This window comes from Bufo bufo, chromosome 1, assembly GCF_905171765.1.
Source record: "Bufo bufo chromosome 1, aBufBuf1.1, whole genome shotgun sequence".
Classification (NCBI taxonomy): Eukaryota; Metazoa; Chordata; class Amphibia; order Anura; family Bufonidae; genus Bufo; species Bufo bufo.
Genome location: NC_053389.1, coordinates 67,982,457 through 68,006,508, shown reverse-complemented (window position 1 = coordinate 68,006,508; position 24,052 = coordinate 67,982,457). Strand labels below are relative to the sequence as shown.

Genomic DNA, 24,052 nt, shown 5'->3' with positions numbered 1-24,052 from the left:
TGAAAGAACCGGCTGCGCCATCAAGTGGATGAGGGGAGTAATGTTTTTATTATGTTTTAACCCTCAATGGACATTATACTTAGCATTCTGTATTAAAGAATGCTATTATTTTCCGTTATAACCATGTTCTAAAAGAAAATAATAAAATCTACAGAACACCTAACTCAAACCCGAACTTCAGTGAAGAGGTTCGGGTCTGGGTACCACAATCAGTTTTTTCTCACACGGGTGCAAAACACATTGCACTTGCGCGGAAAAAACTGAACATCGGAACGCAATCGCACACAAAACGTACTGCAATTGCGTGCCTACTCGCGAGGGTTTCCCGCAATGCACCCTGAACGCATCCGGCCCTCACCCGCGACGCCCGCGTGAAGGGGGTCTAAGGGCCTAAAAAAAAATAAGATATATTAAGTTTAATTCGCCTCCTTTCACAATTTTACATATAAAAATATATAAACAAAAAAAAAATAAACATATTGGGTATCGCCGCATCTGAAAATGTCTGAACTATTTTTTTAAATTCCTGTACGGTAAAGTCCGTAACGAAAAGGAAAATCACACAATTTCATTTTCTTTGTCATCTTGTCCCTCCAAAGAAATTAAATAACATTGATCAAAAGGACGTACGTCCCACAAAAATGGTACCAATAAAAAATACAGTCCTCATACGGCTCTGTAGACCGAAGTATAAAAGAGTTATGGCTGTCAGAATATGGCAATGCAAATAAATTATTTATTTTTTCAAAGTTTTTTTTTTTTTTTTTTTTTTTTTAAGTAGTAAACCAAAAAACCTATACAAGTTTGGTATCGCCGCATTCGTATTGAGATGCAGAATAAGGACGTCAGGTCATTTTTAGCGCATAGTGAACGCTATGATGTCAAAACCCCAAAAACCTTGGCGGAATTCTGTTTTTGTTTTTTTCAATTTGATCACACACAGAATTTTTTTTCCCCGTTTTCCAATACAAGATATGGTAGATTTAAATGGTGGCATTAAAAAAATGCATCTTGTCCCGCAAAAAAATAAGCCTTCATATAGCTATGTGAACGGAAACATAAAAAAAGTTACGGTTATTGGAACGTGGCGAGGAGAAATCCAAAGTGCAAAAATTAAAATAGGCCTCGACCCTAAGGGGTTAAACAATAGGTGACACATTTCGGATGACACATTCCCTTTAAGCTGGCCATACACATTAGATGAAGGTTGGCAGTACCCGCTGCTTTCAGCAGGACCCTTTAAAGTGTATAGGGATGCTCCAACCGTCCACCGATAGTAGATGTTAGTGGAAAGAAGGGTCAGGCATGTTGTAGTTGTTGTCACTGGAGGTTAGCTGCTGTATACTTCCCTCTTCCCATTGAGAACACATGCTATCTACGCTAGGTACGTACGGTTAGCCATAGATCTACCAACTCATTAACCATCATTGATGGAGACCCATAAAACTCAGCAGTTGTTTGAGGCACATTGTATGTATAGATCTTCTCCATTATATAAAGTATAAGCTGCAGTGTGTCTACGTGACCTGTAAGAAAGCGACATTAATGGGTTTTCCCATTGATAACATATTACATATGGTAAGATTCAATAATGGGGGGGAGGGGGGTTTCACTGATCGGACACTTACCTATGACTGTCAGCCAGGCTGCAGCACATCTGCGTGATCGAATCGTAGGTCATTCATTTTTTTTTTATTAACTTTTTACTTTTTTTATTTTCTTATTTCCCTCAGACAAATCTCTTGAAAATGTTGTTGTGCCCCGTCCGCGGCTGGAGTCTTTGAGCTCCGTAGAAGAAGATGACTACGATACGCTGACCGACATAGAGTCCGATAAGAATGTTATTAGGACAAAGGTAAGCTGAAGAGGATGTGACACGGATGCCCATACACAGGAAGTCGGCCGAACCCAGACCGGCCTGCATTCTTACGGTCTCCCGACAGAAGATGCTGGGGAAAGAAGGAGCAGACAAACTGGATTTCATCAAGCCCGATTTTTTTTTATTTTTGTCACGCTAGACGGCCTACTGACGGAGATGTGCGGCAGTGGCTTAGAGCGCATTTAGGTGCACAGAGCAAGAAAGCAATTATTGGGAAGGGACTGTTCCTTCCCAATCAGTGCTTGCTCGTTGATCGAGCATGCAGCTATCACCTCCACTGTATGGGGACATTGGGGAGGAGCGATCGCTACTGCAATTTCTCAACTCCATACAGATTGATTGCTTCTGGGCAGCAGATCGCTGTTCACACAGCAGGATCTGCTGCCCAGAATCAATGAATCTGTATGGGGCATTTCTGTGTATAGCGGATAACTACTAGATCGGTGGGGGTCCTACCGCTGGCACCCCCACCGATCATGGGAACTGGGGCCATGTACCCCATAGAGCCTTCTGAAATGAACCAAGCTGCTAGTCAAGCATGCATGCGACCATTCCATTCATTTCTATGGAAGTTCTGGAGACCGCCGAGTACAGCTTGTAGCTGGTGTAGATTTCAGTTTCTGGTGCATGGAAAGCCAGAAGATGTGACCAATTGGCGAATCTTACTCCAGTACACTTCTTTTTTTTTTTTTTTTTTTTTTTTTTACTAAGGTCGGCATAGAAAATATAGGCCACTTCAAATTGGTAGTTTATCTGTCAAACGTACGGACTGTTTACTGACCCATTGCCTTGAACTCTTTTTTTTTTTTTTTTTTTATTATTATTATAGAAGATTTTGAAATATGGCATACTGTTTCTTCATGGCTACTCGGTATGAAAGTGACTGACCCATCTAAGGGTCCTTTTACAAGGGCAGATCGCTCGTATCCCCCTCGTCCTTTTACAAGGGTGTTTGCTTGTATCCTCCTCGTCTCATACACTTTATATCAGCATTTCCTCTCTTTATGCAGCGATATGTGCCTCCGACAAGTGATCACACATAAAAGATGCGATCAGCTGACAAGTGACCGTTTGCTAGTTCGATGGCTAATTGATGGACATGGCAGTGGTCATTTATGAACATTCCCTCCACCCGTCATTACCCTTAGTAATTGGCCAGTAATTCCGGTGTACTTGGTTAATCTCAGAAGTGATCACATACAGTAGTAGCGGCAACAGAGTCATCAGATGTCCTGTACGTTCAGCTTCTAGCTTTTCATTGTGTTTTCTTAAGCTAAAAGAAAAAGATGTATCCGCTCATATTTGTCATGTATTTTTTAGAAATATTTATGCGTTGCTGATCTGGCAAGAAAAGACAGGCGGGTGATGAGAAAAAAGTACCAGATCTACTTTTGGTGAGTAAATGCCGCGTGTACATTTACCTTAATTTCACATACACTTATCGCCTTCTTTAAACGGGTTGTGCAAGAATTAGGGTTTTTTAGTAAAGCGACGCTTTCTTACCTTACTGGCCTGCGATGCTCCACAGGACTCCCTCGTTGAAAGCATTTGGTTTGACATGGCCTGCAGCCAGTCACAGTCACCGGTAGTGACTGGTTCGCCTTACGTCATGACAAATGCTCACGTGACGCAAGAGGATCCGGTCATCTGGCCGTTGATTGGCTGCATGCGATGTCAAACCGGATGTTTACAGCGAGGGAACCCAGGAGAAGAAGCCGGAACCCGAAACCCCCCATTCTTACACAACCCTTTTAAAGAGTATTCCCACAATGCTGTAATGCATCTGTAATAACATAAACCACATTTGCAGTTAATCTTGATTAAGAAGATAAAAAAAATTTTTTTGTATTGTATACTGTATTGTAATACGACTAATAGGCCTCAGCAAATCTTGTACCAAACCACCAAAATAAGACCTTTGCTCAATTAAAACATAACTTTTACTAAGTTGCGCTTAAAAGTATGGGGAAGTGCTCAAAAATAACAGTGATAACATAAATATGTATCTCATTGAATACCTGCAACCGGACAGACCCTAAAATAATAAGGAATGGTCTTACCAGATCCAAGAGTATCAGTCTGTCCGTATTACAACCGTTTGTATAATTCCAAACGGATTATTTGTATGCAGTTAGGCTCGCATTGCTGTATGGATTTTTCCATGGGACAGAGTACTACATGGCCCTAAATATGATCCCTAAACCAAGTGGGGGGGTAGGGGCTATTATACCCTGCCCATCAGCAATACAGAGCACCCGCCCCGATAGGGGCGACCCCGTCAGGAACCTGTCCCTATAGGGGGCCTAAATCCCTAATAGTATCCCTCTCTATTGTCCCAACATGTTTCATCCCACTACACAGGGACTCCTCAGGGGAGGTATATGATCTTAGAGAGTCAACTAAAGTGAAAACAAAAGGGAAAAATACAAAACAAAAACAATAGTCACAATTTGTTCTGAATATAAGGTAAAAGGATCACAAGCAAAATGATCCAACATCACTAACCGCTATAATATGTAGTTCAGTTGAACGCTGGAGATGTTGAGTGCATAGACGAGTCCATTTATTCCATGGGCAGCTTCAGACCGTGGTCCGTGTCCCAGTGTGGTGCGGGGAAGTGTCGCCCAGCCTCCACGTCTCACCGCCTGTGTATTTTATCAGGAGGGTGGCTCTCAGTATTGCGCCAGTTTCCCTTTTAAAATACCCCGCTCTGATACAGCCCAGAAGTAGCTCCACCCCCACTCCTTGTGCGCTGGAACGCACGCCGGAAGCGCGCGCCAAAAGGAGAGAGGGAGGAGAAACCACGTGACAATGGGGCAAGCCGAAGGTACGTGACGTTGCGAGTACACGTCATCCATTGCTAAGCAACCGGGTGACGCGCAACTCCGCCGTCTAGTCTGATAACTTGACTTATTCAACAAACGAGCACTGTTGCTCGATCTAGGATTTTTGGCAGACTCAGAAGCGGATACAATTCTAGATTATTTAGCTATAATATAAGAGCTCAATACTTATTCCTAAGAGGACCTATACATATATATACACTAAGCGGGGTGTATTTCATAGTATCAAACCGCACATCTATACACCTATGTAGTCCTTATACATGGCTACACATATCCATAAGTAGCTCAAATGAAACAACCATAATTCAATTGGTCATTAAGGCTATTGGGATACACTGTTTTCATGTAAAATATCCATTTGGCCTCACATTGTAGGATCTTTTTATCCCAATTTCCTCTTCTGCCAGATTGTTTAATTAAATCAATTCCCATAAATTCTAGGGAGTCCAGTCTTCCATCATGTTCAAATCTGAATATGACGGGAGACTGATGTCTCACTCTCATTTGTGTTGTCTCCAATATGTTCGCCTATTCTGCGCCTGAATTCCTTCTTGGTCTTTTCCACATTTACACGTGATTTTGTAGATGACACCCTTTGATTTACAGTTAATCATATCTCTGATGGTATACACTCTTCCCGTGACATTGCTCGCAAATGTTGTTCCACGGCGTACATATTTACAGGAGACGCAAGAACCACATTTATAGCAACCCGTAACTGGTATTCGCTGAGATACATATTTATGTTATCACTGGTATTTTTGCGCACTTAACTGGGTTTCCCCATACTTTTAAGCGCAACTTAGTAAAAGTTATGTTTTATTTGAGCAAAGGTCTTATTTTGGTGGTTTGGTACTTGATTAAGAAGACCATAATGTGGCGTGTACAACTCCTATGCAGAACCCCTATAGTCTGATCCTGACGTCGTACTCCTGCCTATCTGCCCTTTAGTTAATCTGCTAAATGAATGAATCTATTGCATGCCTTACTGGGGTTTTCCCAGGATTTTAATATTGATGGCTTTCCCTCAATAGAGGCCGTCAATGTGGGATCGACAAGGTTCCCTGCAGCTCGCCGATTATCCGTTCCCAAGCAGCCTGATTGCTGAAACGACACATCTCCACCCATTGTGTAGAGGACGGAGCACTGTTCAAGTACATGAGCGCTACGCTGCAGTAGCCAGCTCTGTCCTCTACACAATGGGTGGATCTGTGTAGTTCCAGCGCTGGAGCTAAGGAAGATCTGGACAGCGGATCTGGACAGGGTCATCCCCTGGTAATATTTGCTTACACTCTTATCACGACTGCAGTAGGATTCCCTGTTCCTGCAAGACATGAACCCTTCTCCTGGATTCGCAAGCACAGGGATCAGCAACCTCCTGCACTCCCAGCTGTTGCGACGCTACAACTCCCAGAAAGCACACTTGCTCGACTTGAATGGGACATGCTGGGAGTTGTAGTTCCACAGCAGCTGATGTTCTGGAGGATGAGGACCCCTATGCCTAGAGATGGCTGACAGCTGCTGCCCACGTTTTAGTGTATCATGTAAGTGAACATATGGGGGCCAGTTTTTTTGGTATAGAAAAAGTTGCACATTTTGTCGTAGGTGACATTTCGCGTCACATTTTACCACTTTAGCGATTTCAGACACCTTTGCCACTTTTTTAAAAAGTGGGTGGGGTGCATGGGGGAGGGGGCAGACCACTGGCAATGTTTTCTGCACATTGCGCTGAAAACCTACTCCAGCTCCTGACCGGAGTAGTTTTTGGTTCTGGAACACGGACAGCAGAAAGTGTGAGAAATGTATTAACAGGCCTGCGCCAATGATTTGGTCGGATCTTCCGCCCATCAGGGTTTTCCGAAGACCAGTATCTGAAACACGGTCTTTAGTAAATGACCCCCACAGTCTTTGCACCTATCCTACTCTTGCCTAATTCCTTGTGTCCCGTCTGCAGGAACATCTCCACGATTGCGGTTTTCTACGCCCTGCCAGTCGTGCAGCTTGTTATAACTTACCAAACGGTGAGAGAATCGAGACGCCGTGACCTTTATGTATGCCGTCACCTTCCCTTTTATACATCCAGACATAACGCATTCTTTCTCTGGTCTCTGTTTCTAGGTGGTCAATGTAACAGGGAATCAGGATATTTGCTATTATAACTTCTTGTGCGCTCATCCCCTCGGATCATTGAGGTAACAGCTTGTCTGGGAGGCTGTTCCTTATTCATTTTGAGTGAATATTTGCACAATTATCAGTCTATGGGAATAGTTTTCTTTGCAATTTTACAAATAATCCAATATTAGTCATCTTCTGATCATTTGCTAGTAACCCTATAAATGCCGATATACTCTCATCCCATAAAATACGGTTCTAATCCCATCAAATTGGGACAACATGGGACATTATTAAACAGCAGAATGAAAGATTGATGGCATTTCCTTGGTATATGACTTAAATGGGGGGGTTCAGGTCTAGCATCACTGACATCTGTGGGCTGTGTCTAGTATTACAGCTCGTCCTCATTTATTTTAAATCTGTTAAAGACAGAGTCTGGTTACCCTGTCACAAAAAGGTTTTCTGATAAACCAGGCACAATGTCTTGTAGGTCTACCTCAGCTGAATGCAATGATACCTTACACTTAGCGATTGGTTGCTTTATTCTGGAGAAAAAATACTTTTAATCCATATGCAAATGAGCAGTTAAGTGCACTGAGGGCGGGCCCAAGTCACTGCACCTTTGCTCCTCCTGCTCCCTCAGCCAGCCTCTCCTGCTCCTTCTTGCTTAACAGGGCCAGGTTCCTGCAGTCATCTCACCTGGCCTTGTCAATCAAGAAGGAAAGTGAGGGGCTGGCAGAGGAAGCAGGAGGAGCAATGGTGCACAAAGTGCCTTGGGGTCGCCCTTGGTGCACTTAACTGCTCATTTGCATATGGATTAAATCAAAGTAATTTTTCTCCAGAATGAAGCAACAGATTGCTAAGTGAAAGGTATCATTACATTCCGCTGAGCTAGACCTACAAAGCATTGTGCCTGGTTTATCAGTGTTTTTTCTGGTGACAGGTTCCCTTAATTAAGACCAGGCCATTTTCTCTTGGTTCTCCTGGCATAGTTCCTCTTCTTTCTTCTTTTTTTTTTTTTTTTGTAGTACATGCTAGTGCAAGCTTTAACAAGTTTTTGGTTTGTTATTGCAATCATTTTTGTGTCTTATTTTTCGTGATTCATAAAGAGACAAAGTGCCACCGAAGCAGATATTTCAGTTTTGTCCCCCTTTTCATTCCTATCAGGGATGTACAATTTTGGTTCCTCAGGGGCAGGGCTATAAATGATAGATAGATAGATGGATAGATAGAGATATATATATATATTATATAAAATTATTATTTTTTGTTAAAGTTATGCATTCATTTTGTAGTTATTTATTTTTATACGTCTTTGCCCTCATAAGAGTCTTTGGGTTATTATAATATGACTATGTAATAGCTCATTTCCCCTGTAACTGGGCCTGATGTATTAGCCGGGGAAATAAAGCTTCATGTTCAGTAACCCACTACATTATTGTGTGGTATATGTCTATTTTATGCTTTAATTATTGATGTTTTTTTTCCAGTGCTTTTAACAACATTCTCAGCAACCTAGGCTACATCATGTTGGGGTTGCTTTTCCTCATCATTGTGCTACATAAAGAGCTCCATCACAACCACTGCCGCATGTACATTAAGGGGCAGATGGAGGTAAGGAGGAGCTGCACTATATCTACATGGATTTATACATTTATAACTGGAGAAACTGTTCTGAACAACAACTACTGACAATTAAACCTCTTGGAAAGCCAAGTGACAACCCATGTGTGGGCTGTAGTGGTCCCTTTTTGGTTGTCACTGAGCTTTCTTATAAACCTTAAAAATTAAAGGCTATGTACACCTTTGGGGGCAATTTATTTTTATTATTGCATTGTACTCATTTTGAGCTAAAAATCATTTTTTTAAATTGGTCTTTATTAAAAATATGGAGTCCTTTTTTCTGTACAGAGCTGAGATGCTGTACAGCAGGGATGCTCAACCTGCGGCCCTCCAGCTGTTGCAAAACTACAAGTCCCAGTATGCCTGGACAGCCTACAGCTATTAGGGCATGCTGGGAGTTGTAGTTTTGCAACAGCTGGAGGGCCGCAGGTTGAGCATCCCTGCTCTAGAAGCAGCCTCTGGATTTTCTATCTTTTCCGTCAGTTGGGGAGCTGACTGGCTCCTTATCTCTGCTCTCTGACCTTATAAACACTCATTATAGCTCAGCTCTTATCTTACTGATAAGACTGTGGTCTAAATAAGTGTTTATGACCTCTTAGTAATTTAGAGATAAGATTTATTAGCTGACGGGCACAAAATTAAAGTACCAGCTAGAAAAACAGTTAGCCCTTTGTGACAGAATGGCTCAATATTTTTAATAAAGGCCAATTCCAAATATGATTTTTAGCCAACAATGAGTAACATGCAATCATAAACAAAAATTGCCTCCGAAGGTGTACATAGCCTTTACGAAGTAACATTTTTAGTAAAATTGAAAGGGACACCTATATTACCTGTTATATGAGGAAATGCTCTTCCCTTCTAACTACTATATTTACCATGTAAACTGCTAATCAAAGAGTACCTATTTAAAGGAGTTTTCCATGAGTTCAGTAATGATGGCCTGTTCTCAGGATTGGTAGCAATATCTGATCAGTGGTGGTCTGACTCCTGGCACCTCTGCCGATAAGCTGTTTGAAGAGGCCCTGGCTCAGCTCAGCATTGTGGCTTCTCCACAGCATACCAAGCACAGCACCACAGATTGTATAGTGGCTGAGCTTGGTATTACAGCCCAGGCCCATTCACTAGAATGGACCTGAGCTGTACACAGGCTCTGTGACCAATGAACATTACATCACTGGCCTAGAAAGAGGCAGGAGCACTCACCGGAACTCCACGGGCCTCATCAAACACCCGATCTGCGGGGTGTTGGGAGTTGGACCGCCGTGGATCTCCTATTGATAACCCTTTTAACAACCATGTCGTAAGTTTTCATCTTTGGAGTCTGAATGCTAAGAACCTCGTCGATTACTAAAATGGGGTGCTGTGCCGCTTCATCTCTGTTCATAGAAGTCTGAGGAGAACCAACAGGAAGGAAGGGTCACAGCACAAAGACCCTTACCAATCAGAAGCTTGATGGTTACTCTTTACGTCTCCCACGGTTTTGCTATATATCTTGGATATAATTTGAAATGGCCTCTCGTCTATTATTTACATTTATATCCATATTTCTCATTCTGTTTGTGCTCAGGAATGTGGGATCCCCAAACACTTTGGTCTCTTCTATGCTATGGGCACGGCTCTGATGATGGAAGGTCTGCTCAGTGCATGTTACCACGTGTGTCCAAATTACACCAACTTCCAATTTGGTTAGTATTTATGGTAATCACTTCTTATTCCTATATTTTATCTTCCAGAAATCAATTTCATGCTTGTTTTTATGCTATCACCTTTCTTGACTTTTTTTTTATAGATACGTCCTTCATGTATATGATTGCCGGACTGTGCATGTTGAAGTTATATCAGAAGAGACACCCGGATATTAATGCCAGTGCTTACAGTGCCTACGCTTGTCTAGCCATTGTCATTTTCTTCTCTGTCATTGGTGTAGTAAGTGAATTATGTAGAGTTTTATATGGAAGCCATTGTCAGCAGAAGTGTATGTTCATATATGTATCCATTGCCTTAACGCCCGTCTTGCCGGAGTTCCCTCATCTGCACCTTAGTGCAAAAGGGGAAGAGCCCCAGGAAGAGTTTTATAGAAGCGTTGTCCCTGGGTGCAGTCTTTGAGTCCTTTTTCCATGTATGTCTGGCCATAAACCTAAGTTAGCTGTCAGTCGCACACTTGTTTGGCCAACAGCTATTCCTTCTGGTCCCCACGTGCACATGCACCCTGGGCTTGGTCGAGTGTTCATGTGTTCTCAATAGGGAGAGGGGAATAAGCTGCTGCCAGACACCTATGGTAAAGGTTTCTCTCCCAACAGAACAAAAAGATTGAGCGTGTTAATAGCCAACATGCCCGACCTTTTATTTGGTACACCTGCCGTCAAGGGAAAGTGAAGACATCATTGTAGATGGTCGACCCACTGTCACGGCGGGCGTGCACTCAGACTCAGAGATAACCCACCAACCAGGCTCTGGGCGAGAGACAGGGGAAGGGTCACCTCCTAGCTAATCCCTGACCTCTTTCCCTGCACTGCTCAGCCCACATGCAGACCTTTATGGTAGGTATGATGTGTCCCCGTGCCTGGGCTGAAACACCCTAAATTCCCTAAGATGGTGAAGAGGGGAAATAGGAGCAGCCTGCTCGCACAGAACCTGGATGGGAGAGATGACACAAAACAACCAAACTTGAAATCACACTTATCTTTCTGAGCTGGAACAGACAACCTTCCTTCCTAGCTTCCAAGACCACAATGATTCCTATAATCCGCTCAGAGCACTGGGATGGTGTGCTATTTAAACTAATGACCCCACCCAGTGCACCTGATGAGAGGCGGATCCAGCACGGCTCCAAAACAAACACTAAACTCGTGCTGCTATCCTGGCCGACCTCCGCACATCGTAAGAGCGGGGCATGACACCCACATACATCTTATGTGTATGGTTCCCTTTACCGTACAGGACGGATGCACTGGGGATTTGCAGCCACGGATTTGTGGACGGCAAATGCATAAACAATCTACAGTACCAGAAAAGAGGACGAGATTTTAAGAAATCTCATTCATACACAGTGAGAAATAGTCTGCGGTGTAAATTTTAATTTTAGATCTGCAGCGTGTCAGTTTGTACTGCAGATTTGACCCTTTTAGAGCCATACTTTACTGAGAGAGTAGTGGATGCATGGAATAGCCTTCCTGCAGAAGTGGTAGCTGCAAATACAGTGAAGGAGTTTAAGCATGCATGGGATAGGCATAAGGCCATCCTTCATATAAGATAGGGCCAGGGGCTATTCATAGTATTCAGTATATTGGGCAGACTAGATGGGCCAAATGGTTCTTATCTGCCGACACATTCTATGTTTCTATGGGGAAATCTGTGCCGAATCTACATGTAACATGCAGAATTCACTGTGGGAATGCTGCAAAATCTGCAACAGAATTTCCTCCCCGTGGCCATCCCGTTGGGCTAGTTTCACATTTGCGGCACAGCATTCCGGTAGAGAACAGCCTATCTGAGTTGTCCAGTAACTATAAAGGACAGAAACCGCTGCGCGTAGGAGCTGTACCGCATGTGTGAAACTAGCCTTAGACCTCCACAGGATACAGTTAGTTTTCCAGTTATAAAATAGGCTTTAATTGGTCATTCTCAGTCTTAGATTGTACGCACACCCTAAAGGTATAGCTACACTTTCATGTACCTGAGGCAGTGTACTACCCAAGCAGAGGCTCTTAATAGACTGGGCAATGCACAGTGTCGCCCACACTACTGTGGAGGCCCCGTTCTGGCAACAGAAGGGGATCTCACTTCTGGCATTTGACATTTGTGGCATATCCAAGCGATATGACATAAATGTTGAGATGGGAAAACCCCTTTAATAGAAAATATTTTTATTTTTTTCACATTTTTGTCTATATTTTTTTTTTGGTCTGCAGTCCCATGTCATGGAAAATGAAATACAAGCTATTGGTCATCTGCAGTAGTAATCTCCAAGGGAGAAAGTTTCTGAGTGATAAAGTAATCTCAGGTTATGACTGCACAGGGAAGGGTTTATCTGCAAGGTAATCCTCCTTGCAGTAGTAGGTGGAGGGCTGGAATGACAGAGGGCTGGAATGTTCAATTGTTGTCTCTAGATAAACATGCTGGCATTGATGTATATAATGTGAGAAGCCCTGACTAGCCACACTGCAGGGATAGCACAGGGGAGGTGTGGGATTGAGTTACCACCCCTCACTTCTCCCTGGCCTGACTGATGGTCTGACAGAGACTGCTAAGTGAGACTCTATTGTGCCAAAAGCTCAAACAGAGAAGAACACTCTCAACACAAGCTGGTATGCATGGATTGACTTAAAAAATGTCTAGAAAAAACATTCACCACCAACTAAATATTTACATATAGATTAATATGTCATACAATCTGATGAGTCTATCTTTAGTAACCAATCTTTTTTTTATTTTTATTTTTTTTATTTTATTCAGGTGTTTGGGAAAGGAAATACCATTTTTTGGATTGTGTTTTCTGTGATTCATATAGTGTTTACGATGCTGCTGAGCACCCAGCTTTATTATGTGGGTCGCTGGAGGTTAGGTAAATGTCACACTGGTTACAGACGACCGGAAATAAATTTACCAATCTTCACTTCAACAGTAATTTTCTGACGCTTTCTGTTCTTTCTCCAGACTCTGGGATCCTGCGCCGCATCCTGCAGGTTCTGTACACCGACTGTGTGAGGCAGTGTAGCCCCCCGATGTATGTGGTGAGTCGTTTCCTACGTCCAGCACCATTTGTATATGCTTTAGGCTCTACATATAGGTGTCTTATCATATCATATCATTTCTTTTCTCTCTTCATGTGTATAAATGTATTTTATAGTCAGGGATATGATGGTAAGTGGCCAGGGAATCTTACAAGTGGATGTCTTGAGCAGGTGCCTGTTCTCTTCTACTCCTTTCTACAACACTGCCTTCTATCGGCCAAAATGCCAGGGCGGAAGAGAAACTGGGATTCCCGTAAAATAAGGGCTTAAAACATTTGGAAGATTTATATTGAGAAATATGTATCTTTTAGAAAGTCAATTAAAATGTTATATTTTATTGTCTCAAGCCTGGGAGAATGGGAGAAGTGCATTGGCAATTTGATTTCACCATTATTTCCTTTAGTGTTCTTCACTCTTTCTCTATCACTTATTGTCACCAAGTTACTTTGGTATCTTACACTGCCATACTTGCCTCGTTCCTCTAACCCTCCTTTTTCAGTTCCTTTGACTCCCTCCTTATCTTTTTTGATCTGTCCCTCCCTCTACATTACATCCTTCTTACTCGCTTCCTTTACCTTAGGGTACATTCACAGGAACGTAAGACGTATGTGCCCGTGATGCGGACTGCAATTTGCGGTCCACAATGCATTGACACTGGCCATGTGAATCCCGTATTGCGGCGTGGACCCATTCACTTGAATGGGTCCACAATCCGCAATATACGGCAAAAGATAGCACATGTCCTATTTTTTGTGGTGCTGAGGCACGGACCAAAAATCCCACGGAAGCACTTTTGTGGGTTTTCAATCCATGCCTCTGCTCTGCACCGTATCTTGCGGATGGTGGACCAATTCAAGTTCACATGGCCGGTGCCCCTCTATTGCTGAACCGCCGTTTGCTGTAAGCAATACGGGCACGGACAGCCTACGGTCGTGTGAATGGACCTTTACATCCTTCTCCCTATCTCTTTCTCCCTCTCTGCCCTTTAACCCCTTCTCTCTCCCCCTGTTCCTTACATACTCTTCTCTCTCCCTCCCCTTTCTCTCTTACCTTCTCTCTTTTTTTCTCTCTCTCTCCCTTACATGCTTCTATCTCACCACCAACATACCATACCATATTATTTTTTTTTTCTTTACCCTCTACCTCATATCTTCCTATTTTTTTCTCCAACTGTACCTTAGGACCTTCTCTTTCACGCCCCCTCTACCTGGCATCTTCCTCTACCTTATGTCCTTCTCTCTCGCCTCCTCTACATTACATCTTCTCGCTCTCTTGCCCCCTCTACTGTACCATTCATCCTTTTTTGCTCTTGCCCCCTTTACATGATATCCTTATTTATTTGTCTTTCGCCAGCTCTATCTTAGGTCCTCGTTCTCACCCCATCTACCTGGCGTCCTCCCCTGCCTTTCTCTCATTCCCCCTCTATCTTATGCCCTCCTCTCGCTCTCTTTTTCTTCTCTTTCCTCTACCATTATCCTTCTCTCTCTTACCCTCTTCCATCCTTGTCTTTCTCTTGCTCTCCCCTTCTGTCATTTTTACACTCTCCCCATTCTGCCCCTCTCTTCTCCCTGAATTTTCCCAATTGCATTTACATTACTCTAACATTCATACAATTCTTCCAGGACCGCATGGTGCTACTTGTAATGGCGAACATCATAAACTGGTCTTTGTGAGTATTTGTATTCTACTGGAAAGTATCATTTCTGAGTAAAATAAAAATATAAATGAATGAAAACGTAGGCGCAGGATACACCTTGCATCTTGATGCAGTGGAACCTAAATGGAGGTGGATTATAATAGACTCTGAACTTTTATTCTTTTCCATTGTCCCTTCTCGGCTATAATAAAACTGCATTAAAAAATGAAGTAATGGGGTCGAAATTGTGATCTTCTTACCTTAGTACCATTCCCACACTTGCCAGTACTCGCCACTGCCCAGTTTATCATGTGTACATAGAGCAGATATACTAATCCCGTCTAATGTAAGCTTAGACCAAGCAGTCTTAAAGATGCACAAGATTTGTCACAGTAGATCACACACTGTCTCATTTTAAGCCTTGTCCCCTCTCTCTGTGTCACACCCTTGTCCTGTAAGCCACAGCCTTTGTCTAGTGAGGCAGAGAAACTGTGGTGCAAAACAAGTATGGCGGTTTTTTGGCACAGACTACCGCCAGAATTTTGGCGCCTTCAGCTTAGTAAATCTCCATCAATGACTTGATGTCTGAATTAGATGAAATCCAGATTTATGTTCCCTCTTAACATTTGTTCAAATTCAAAGATAAGTGCAAAATAGTTAAATGGGTTCTCCAGTTTAATAATACGTTGTTTTTTTTTCTCCAGACTACCCCAAACACCACTTTTTTTTTTTTGCCCAATATATCAGTTTTTTATGTCAACACTTTAGTTGCCCTGTTCTCGGCATCACTGCATCCTGGCAGGATGTTTACAAGCAGAACTTCCTGTTTTCCTCAGCTTCCTGCTTGGTTTTCTAATCAAACCCGGCTTTGCTCTATAATGTTTCTCAGGGCATACGCCTGCTACACTGTTCCCTCTGTAGTAGTCACATCCCCTACATCTCCCCTCGCCATATTAACTAGGTGGAGCAAACCCTGTCAAACATTAGAGAGCAAAGCATGCTGGTTAGAAGCTGGGGAAAATAGGAAGTTCTGCATGTAAGTATCCTGCCAGGATGCATTGATGCTGAGGACTGAAAGTGCTGACATGTAAAACAAGTATATGGGACAGATAAAAAAAAAATCATGATGAAACCGGAGAACCCCTTCAAGGTCCATGATCTGGGACTCCCTCCAATTTCCTGAAAAACATAGTCTCCAGACTATTCAACAAAGGGGGCTTCAGTGACATTGGTGTGAATATTAGGGGGTTAAACAGATTGCATGTTTGTCCTTCAGTGATTTTATTGGAGCCATAAGCCAATGATGCATGTTTTCATTGTTTCTCCAGGGCAGCATTTGGCCTCATTGTGCGACCAAATGATTTTGCCTCTTACCTTCTCGCCATTGGAATCTGTAACTTGCTGCTTTACTTTGCTTTCTACATCATCATGAAGGTGAGAAATTAAACGTTTTCTGAACTGGTTTCCCTTTTACCAACCAGAATTACAATGTCTGTTTCCCATCTGTACAATTAGCTTCGCAGTGGAGAACGGATCCTTCCGCTCCCATTACTTTGTATCGCGTGCACATCTGTGGTCTGGGGATTCGCGCTGTTCTTCTTCTTCCAAGGACTTAGTACCTGGCAGGTAAGGCTGGAAAGAGGGTCTTGTGAAGCTGCCTATACAAACCCCTTTTAACCCCTTAATGACCAGACATTTTATTGTGCGTTAGCGCACAAGTTGTTTTATCGGCCCTAATAGTTTTTTCATTGGGCTATCAGAATCATTTTTGTGACACATAACTGCTTATTCGTAAATTATGTAGTTTGTTTTTTTGTTTTTTGGAAGATTGTTAAAATACATACATAAATATCACTTTTTTCCCAAATTATAATGTTGCAGGAGCTTTAAAGGGATTTTCCAAGTGTTTTATATAGATGGTCTGTCCTCAGGATTGGTCATCCATATCTGATCTTTGGGGGGTCGGAATCCGGGCACCCCCAACAATCAACTGCTTAAAGAGATGCACTGCTGCCTCCTCCCAGGCCCATAATGTCACATGGCCTAGCTGCAGCTCAGTCCCACGTCCCATTTAAGTGAATGGATCTGAGCTTCAATTCCAAGTACAGCCGGTGTGCAGTGGACGGCACTGTGCTTGGTAAGCTGTGAGGAGGCTGCAGCATTCACCATGCACCACAGCCTCTGCAAGCAACTGATCAGCAGCGGTGCCAAGTGTTGGATCCCTGCTGATCTGATATTGATCCATCCTGAGGATAGGTCATCAGTATTAAACACCCAGAAACCCCCTTTTACCCCTTGCCATACATTTACAATGACACAGGTTTAAAGCCAAGCACCACATGATGGACATGGTGGGTGGTTATCAAGTTAAACTCTCTCTGATCTGCCTGTTCAGTCTGGCATGCTGATGATCAGCTCGTTCATACATTTGGTGAATTTATCAGCACTTTCTGGGTACCTGGTCTCCTTCTGCAGTCTTCCAGTCCCTGTGCTATAAACTTCCTGACGGACAGGGTCACATGCGCCGCCACAGCAAGTGACTGTCCTCAGTGGTGATGCTGCTGTGTCACATGCTGCTTGGGGACACATCACTGGCTGCTCAGGCGCACATGAAACCTTCTGTCTGGGAGTTTACAGGATGGGGACTGGAAGAATAGCACCCTGGGGGAACAGGTGAAGATGTATTGGTACTTGGGCGTCAGATTCTAAAGTCTGCCCAAAGCCGGACAACAACCTCTTTGTCTGAGAACAAGCTGTGCAAGAGAGGATTATACGTTTCAACACGCTAAAGCGATCCATTCTTGCTGTGAATGCTTGTTTAGCTAGCAGCTATTCCTCTCATACGAATGCATGCTTGACTAGTCGGAGCATGCATATGTACTGTATGGGAAGCAGATTATCTCCTGAGAAGACAAGGACCAGGCAGTTGAAATCCAACAGCTGGAGCCTTATCTCCAGCAACATTAGCCACCGGGAAAAAGTGTGGAGGCCCCATACATAATAGATGGTCATCTGAACCTACCGAGATCGGCCAACATAGATCAAATGTGTATGGCCAGTTTAATTCATCCTTTACAGTCCTAGATGGCCAGAGTCCCTGCATATGGAGATCTCCAGACCTCCTGAATGCTGCCCCTTCAAACGGCGTCTTGAGCCTTTTCGGCACTGTGTTTAAAGAAATATTCACTGTTCCTAATCCTGTAATATCCAGCAGAAGTAGTATTTTTCTACACCAGGTGGGGCCCCTGATCAGACAGTGTGAAAAACCTCTTCTGTAAGACTGGTTTCACACGGGCGTTGCGGATTGGGGCAGGATGCGTTCAGGGTGCGTTCAGTGAAACTCGCACTATTTTGCAAGCAAGTTCAGTCAGTTTTGTCTGCGGTTGCGTTTAGTTGTTCAGTTTTTTCCACACGGGTGCAATGCGTTTTGATGCGTTTTTCACGCGCGTGATAAAAAACTGAAGGTTTACAAACAACATCTCCTAGTAACCATCAGTGAAAAACGCATCGCACCCGCACTTGCTTGCGGATGCAATGCGTTTTTCACGCAGCCCCATTCACTTCTATGGGGCCAGGGCTGTGTGAAAAACGCAGAATATAGAGCTTGCTGCGATTTTCACGCAACGCAGAACTGATGCGTGAAAAACAACGCTCATGTACAAAGCACCATAGAAATGAATGGGTCAGGATTCAGTACGGGTGCTATGCGTTCACATCACGCATTGCACCCGCGCGGAAAACTCGCTCGTGTGAAAGGGACCTAAGGATGGCAGTAGTAGACGTCTTGAGGCAGACGGCTCCTTTTTCACATCTTCTGGGCCAGATATTATATGATCCAATGTAAATGGCCACTTCTCCTACACATAATCTAAGGAATTTAAAATATTCTTGCATGTTGCTATTTTAACATCGTGTGACTTTCGCCTAATAACATTTTTTTTTTTTTTTTTTAATATCTATATTCAGAAAACTCCAGCTGAATCTCGGGAGCACAACCGAGATTGTATTTTACTTGGATTCTTCGATGACCATGATATTTGGCATTTCCTCTCCTCCATTGCAATGTTTGGTTCATTTCTTGTAAGTTCTCTTATCCAGAAATTTTATTTGGGGGGGGGGGGCACGCTATCAATAATCTATGGATCTGAGGTTTCCAAAAAGCAGGCTCACAAAATGGCTCATTTTGGATGTTTCTCTTTCCCAGGTTCTGCTGTGTCTGGACGATGATCTGGATGATGTACAGAGAGACAAGATTTACGTATTCTGAAACGTGCCACAATGGACGATACTACCGTAGCGAATTGTAGGTCTGAGCTGCCGCGGGGTGAGAGAAATGAAACCATCCTGGAGAAAGATTATCCGTCCAGATACCCACCGTCCAGAGACCTATATCTCAGATAAGGGGATGTGCCACCAATTTATGCTAGGTCATAGAGGCTGCCTTTTTTTGTCAAACATTGTACTTTGTACATTGGCCACAGTGTGGCAGTGTGGTGTTTCCTGTTGCCAAAAACTGAGCTTATTCAGAGCCCAGCCTCTTGGCCATTATATGGCTTTATGCTGCAGTGCTGAAATCATGTAGACGGTTGGCCTACTGCTGGTTATCTACAACTGGTGGTAATGATTGTGTGCGTGCAACAGTGGCCGTGGACAGCAGGGACACACCAATCAAGGCCGGTCTTCTTGTTCCCAACTTTTATTTAAGGCATTTGTGTCTCCACTGAGGATAAATCCTACCCGGTAGACTTACTAGAAGTACCGCTCCTACTGCTACCAGTCTGGTTCTGTTTGATCATTTGCAGAGGAGACTAGACTCCAGACTCTCACGTGTTCAATGGCCATGTTGGGTCCCTAGATAGAGAATCAGCCTCTTCTTGTTGCATATCCTTGCAAGTGTCCAATGACCGACGTCCAAATATCTCTCATACTTTACAACGTGACGCCTCTAGCCAAGAGTATAAGGCTAGAATACTCCAGGTACTGTGAATGTAGTTCATGTCAGCATTGTGCAGATAGGAGCCCTAAATCTTATTTATAATGGAGACCCCTTGAAATGTAAGATTTTGAGTAGATGGGGCCAGATGTAGACCACATCTTCATTAATTTCAGGTATAGGGTAATATGTGCCTACTCTTCGTGTTTTTTACATCCCATTGTACACTTAAAGGGGTATTCAGATTTTTATCTTTTTAATTTATTTATAGGTGTATACATTTTGCTTACATATCTTTCTTGTATCAGGTTGTTGACTCCTCTCTGCACAGCAGAATGGTATAGTTCATGATTAAGTCAGTCCTGTGTAATGCATCCATGGTCTAACGGAAACATAGCATCAGCCATGTGACACCCCACTGACATTCAGTAAGCAACAGTGTTACCTGGCATACTGTATATGTGGTGGGTCAGCACACGGGACACTGCCATTGGATAACTACATAGGACCCATGGAAACCATTGTGGCAATTATAACAATTATTTTACTGTATTGTGTTAACATGGCTGCCTGTTTCTAGGGGATTTGTACAATGGCTTCCTGTCTCTAGGTGATGTTGTAATGTTAATAAAGTTAACTGTAAAAAAATTACAAACATGGCACATACAGGGAGAACAATGTTAGATGTGCTTCTACACTGACAGACATGATGAGATGCTGCTGCCAGTAATACTGTATATCTCAATAAACTACTATTCACCTGTTAGATATCTGCACAGTGACTGAATGCCAGGGGTCACATGACTGACACCATCTTTAGTCCTACGGATGCATTTTACATGACTAAAACGGGCAACACCATTTTTTTTTTTTTTTTTTTAATAAAGATCCTATTGTGGGGATGTAATAAAGGTCTGTAAGCAAGATTTTGAATACAGATACATTGGAAAACTGTATGACTTCCCGTTCTCTAAACAAAAAATGTAATCATTAAAATCTGAATACCCCTTTAAGGAGGTTGTGCCAGATTAGAAAAGCAGGCCATCATCCCACAGAGACTCTAATTGTCTGAGCTGCAATGTGGTTGACTAATATCTGATGGTATGGTATATCTATATCTGAGAAGTCTACAGCCAGAGATGGAGGAACCTGCAACCTTCAGTGCAGGTAGATAAAACCTTCACCGACCTCGACCACCAGGGTGGTTATCAGCGATGGTACCCAGATATATAGGACTTCTCCGCACTCCAGCTATTGTAAAAACAACTCCCCGCGTGCACTTTTGCTCAGCTGTTCTTACAACTCCTATAGACGTGAATTGAGTATGCTAGGGGTTGTAGTTGCCCAACTGGAGTGCTGGTGGTTGCGGACCCCTGCCCAGGAACAACCTCTTTAAAAAAAAATTACATGGAGAAATACCTGTACACTAAAAAGTAAAAATAATAATCACATTCTGTTGCTTTCTTTCCGCTGTGTAAAGGATGCCTCCTTGCTTCAGAAATATACTTCACTTCTTTCTTTTACCAAAAACTCTCCTCGGCGTTCTCTACAGTTGTGACTTTCTAATGTCAATGATATAAAAAAAAAACAAAAAAAAAAAAAAACTGTATTAACTGTAATGGTTTACTGTGCCTGAAAGACACCTGCAAAGGGTTAAGGATCCTTTGAGCTCTGTGTATTGTGCATTACATATTATACATAGGGGTTCTTGTACAGCCAGGATGCAGCTGTCCAGATTTGAGCATCCATGTAAAGGAATATTCACATGTAGCAAGTTTGTTGCAACTGTCCCATTCATTTGAATTGGATTTGCTGAAAGTCATGAGCATGACTTCAAAACCACCCTGTTTAGGCAAAACCATCTGCGTGTGATAGAGCACACGTTGGAGCTCTATCTTCTAAGACCGGGGTCAGCAAAAGCGTTGGGCGAACTTGAAGTTCAGCGTCATCGAAAAATCGCGTTATGGATTCTAAATTCCGTTATGGTCCGTGATAGCGGAATCCATAACGCGATTCTTCGATAACCCGAACTTTAGACGCCGAACTTAAAACACAAGTTCGCTCAACACTAGTCAGCAACCCTCGGCACTTCAGCTGTGGCGAAACTACAATTCCCAGCATGCTCCATTTATTTCTATGAGAGTTCTGAGAAGAGCAAGTATGCATGTTGGGAGTTGTAGTTTCACAACAGCTGGAGTGCCGGAGGTGGCCTAACCCTGTTCTACGATTTAGAACTTCCTCTGAAGGATTGGGTGGATTTTGCACATACGCTTGATCCTTGAAGTGGGCCGACATATATCCCCTATTCAGACTTGGATTACACAGGCGCTGCATCATCCCACAGAGACTCTGAGTGTTTGAGCTGCTCTGTGATAGACATACAACATCATCAGATATCAGTCAATGTCTGAGCAGTCTACAGCCTCCAGTACTGGTAAAGCCTTCACTGCCCTAGACCACCAATGTGCCCGTATTACTAATAGGGGTAAAGTCAGCAGAACCTGCCGATTTTGGTGGGACCGTACGACTGTCGTATATGTATGGGAAGGATCAGGCATATTGTATTTCAACACTTGATCCCTTTGTTCTCAAAGGAGAGAAGCCACCACTAGAGGTGTCTAGCTGCCGCTTATCTCTCTCTCCCTCCCCACTGAGAACTCTGTACACCTCTCTAGACCACCAGGATATTACTATTAACCCCCTCACTTACTTAGACCACAAGGGATGCCTGAGATGTTACCAATAGCTGCAAAAGAAATTAAAGGGCATCTGTCAGCAGATGTGTACCTAACAAAGTGGCTAACCTGTTTCATGTGCACTTGGCATCCAAAGACTTCGGCGTTGGTCCCGGAAAAACCCCCCAAAAAAAAACGCTTTATTGCCCTGCTAACAATGACCTTTTAAAGTGGTATTCAACCTTGAAGCATTTGCCACCTAACTATTGGCTTGGATACCCCTTTAATGCAATCTGTCCAAAGACTTATGGATTACAGTGTATGTACATGCTGTAATTTGCCACAGAGGGGCGCTATGGACACTGGTGAATGTTGTCATTATCCTCTTGTGTTATTGATGAACAGAACTCCTTATTTTCCTGTTTGTTGTGTTCTTTAACCTGTGGTTCTCCAGCTATTGCAAAACTACATATAACTCCCAGCATACCCCGATACCTGGAGACAACCACTCACAGTGCAGCTTTCCTTTTCTTACAGCCGTTTTAAAGGGTTGTTCACTTTCCCAATTAATTTCAAAAACACCATACACTGACGTGAAATGCCATAAAAAAAAAAAAAAAAGTAAAATGCTTCAGGACTATGTTAGCCCGCACTGTAAAGCCCCCACTTCTAAACAATCTTTGGGGTCCATAGGTTCCCAAGATGGCAGCTGTGTCCTCTACAGCACAGATGTATTAAGTGCTGGTCCAAATACAGCCCCTGGACGTCCATAACCTTCCTAGATGGCGGCTGCACTTTCTACAGTCGGTAATATCTCCTGTATCTGCAGCTGTGCTTGAACACTTTCAGGACCTGCGCAGTGCAGGAAGCGATGAGATCTTGGGTACACGCCTTGGCTGCCCAGTGAGGCCGAAACCCACCTTCCTATCATGATTTTGCAGTATTACTGTACGGTCAAAATCATGGCTGCGGATGGACAAGTTTTCGCCCCCACGTGCAGGATCCACAGTCTGTAAGCCCAGACTTAATAAAGAGCTTGTCCTGCTGGGACGCCCCAAGCACACAAATACAATTCTGACTTCTTGTTTAATATCATACTTGCCAGAACATCCAGGAGATACTAAGGAGACCCCTACCAGATTTCAGGAAGAGTTGGCAAATCTCTCTGGCACAGTATTAAGGGCTGCTTCTCTCCATGCGCTTTGACTGTATGTGCCATTAGGCGCAGCCCCAGTGCCCAAAGTGCACTAGGGGGCAGCAGAGGAGAGGGGGCGGAACACTGTATAAAAAGCCGTGTGATGTCAAGGGTTACAGGGCTGGGCCTGGTAAAAGGGGCGTATCATAAAATTACCGGTGTGTCTAAAAATTACAGCTGCTCGCACCTCACCCACCAGTGTCTCATGCCAAATCACCACTTCATTTACCCTGTAAATAATAAGTATATAAAAATAGGAAGTGACGGTTCTCTTACAGCACCCACAGGAGAAGAGGACCCGTCCCCTCTCCTGACATGTCTTTTCTAGTGACTACTTGCATCCCCTTTGTAATAACAATTCTGGAGCATCTATTCTTATGACTCTATGTTGTGCTGTTCCTCTCTAATTCCTGC

General features: G+C 43.2%; 1 protein-coding gene across 2 annotated transcripts in view; it reads left to right on the top strand.

The window, feature by feature from the left end:
• SIDT2 (SID1 transmembrane family member 2) overlaps positions 1-23,783 on the top strand; it is an 86,832-nt gene extending 63,049 nt beyond the window's left edge. For both annotated transcript variants that reach the window (XM_040425977.1, XM_040425967.1), the window contains 14 exons: positions 1,734-1,855; positions 3,200-3,273; positions 6,680-6,746; positions 6,844-6,917; positions 8,331-8,454; positions 10,034-10,151; positions 10,256-10,392; positions 12,922-13,030; positions 13,123-13,199; positions 14,822-14,868; positions 16,164-16,269; positions 16,351-16,461; positions 18,802-18,915; positions 19,040-23,783. In XM_040425977.1, coding sequence (XP_040281911.1) covers positions 1,734-1,855; positions 3,200-3,273; positions 6,680-6,746; positions 6,844-6,917; positions 8,331-8,454; positions 10,034-10,151; positions 10,256-10,392; positions 12,922-13,030; positions 13,123-13,199; positions 14,822-14,868; positions 16,164-16,269; positions 16,351-16,461; positions 18,802-18,915; positions 19,040-19,102 — 1,343 coding nt within the window. In that variant the 3' untranslated portion in view covers positions 19,103-23,783. The remainder of the gene's footprint in view (positions 1-1,733; positions 1,856-3,199; positions 3,274-6,679; positions 6,747-6,843; positions 6,918-8,330; positions 8,455-10,033; positions 10,152-10,255; positions 10,393-12,921; positions 13,031-13,122; positions 13,200-14,821; positions 14,869-16,163; positions 16,270-16,350; positions 16,462-18,801; positions 18,916-19,039) is intronic.
• The last annotated feature ends 269 nt before the right edge of the window (positions 23,784-24,052 follow it).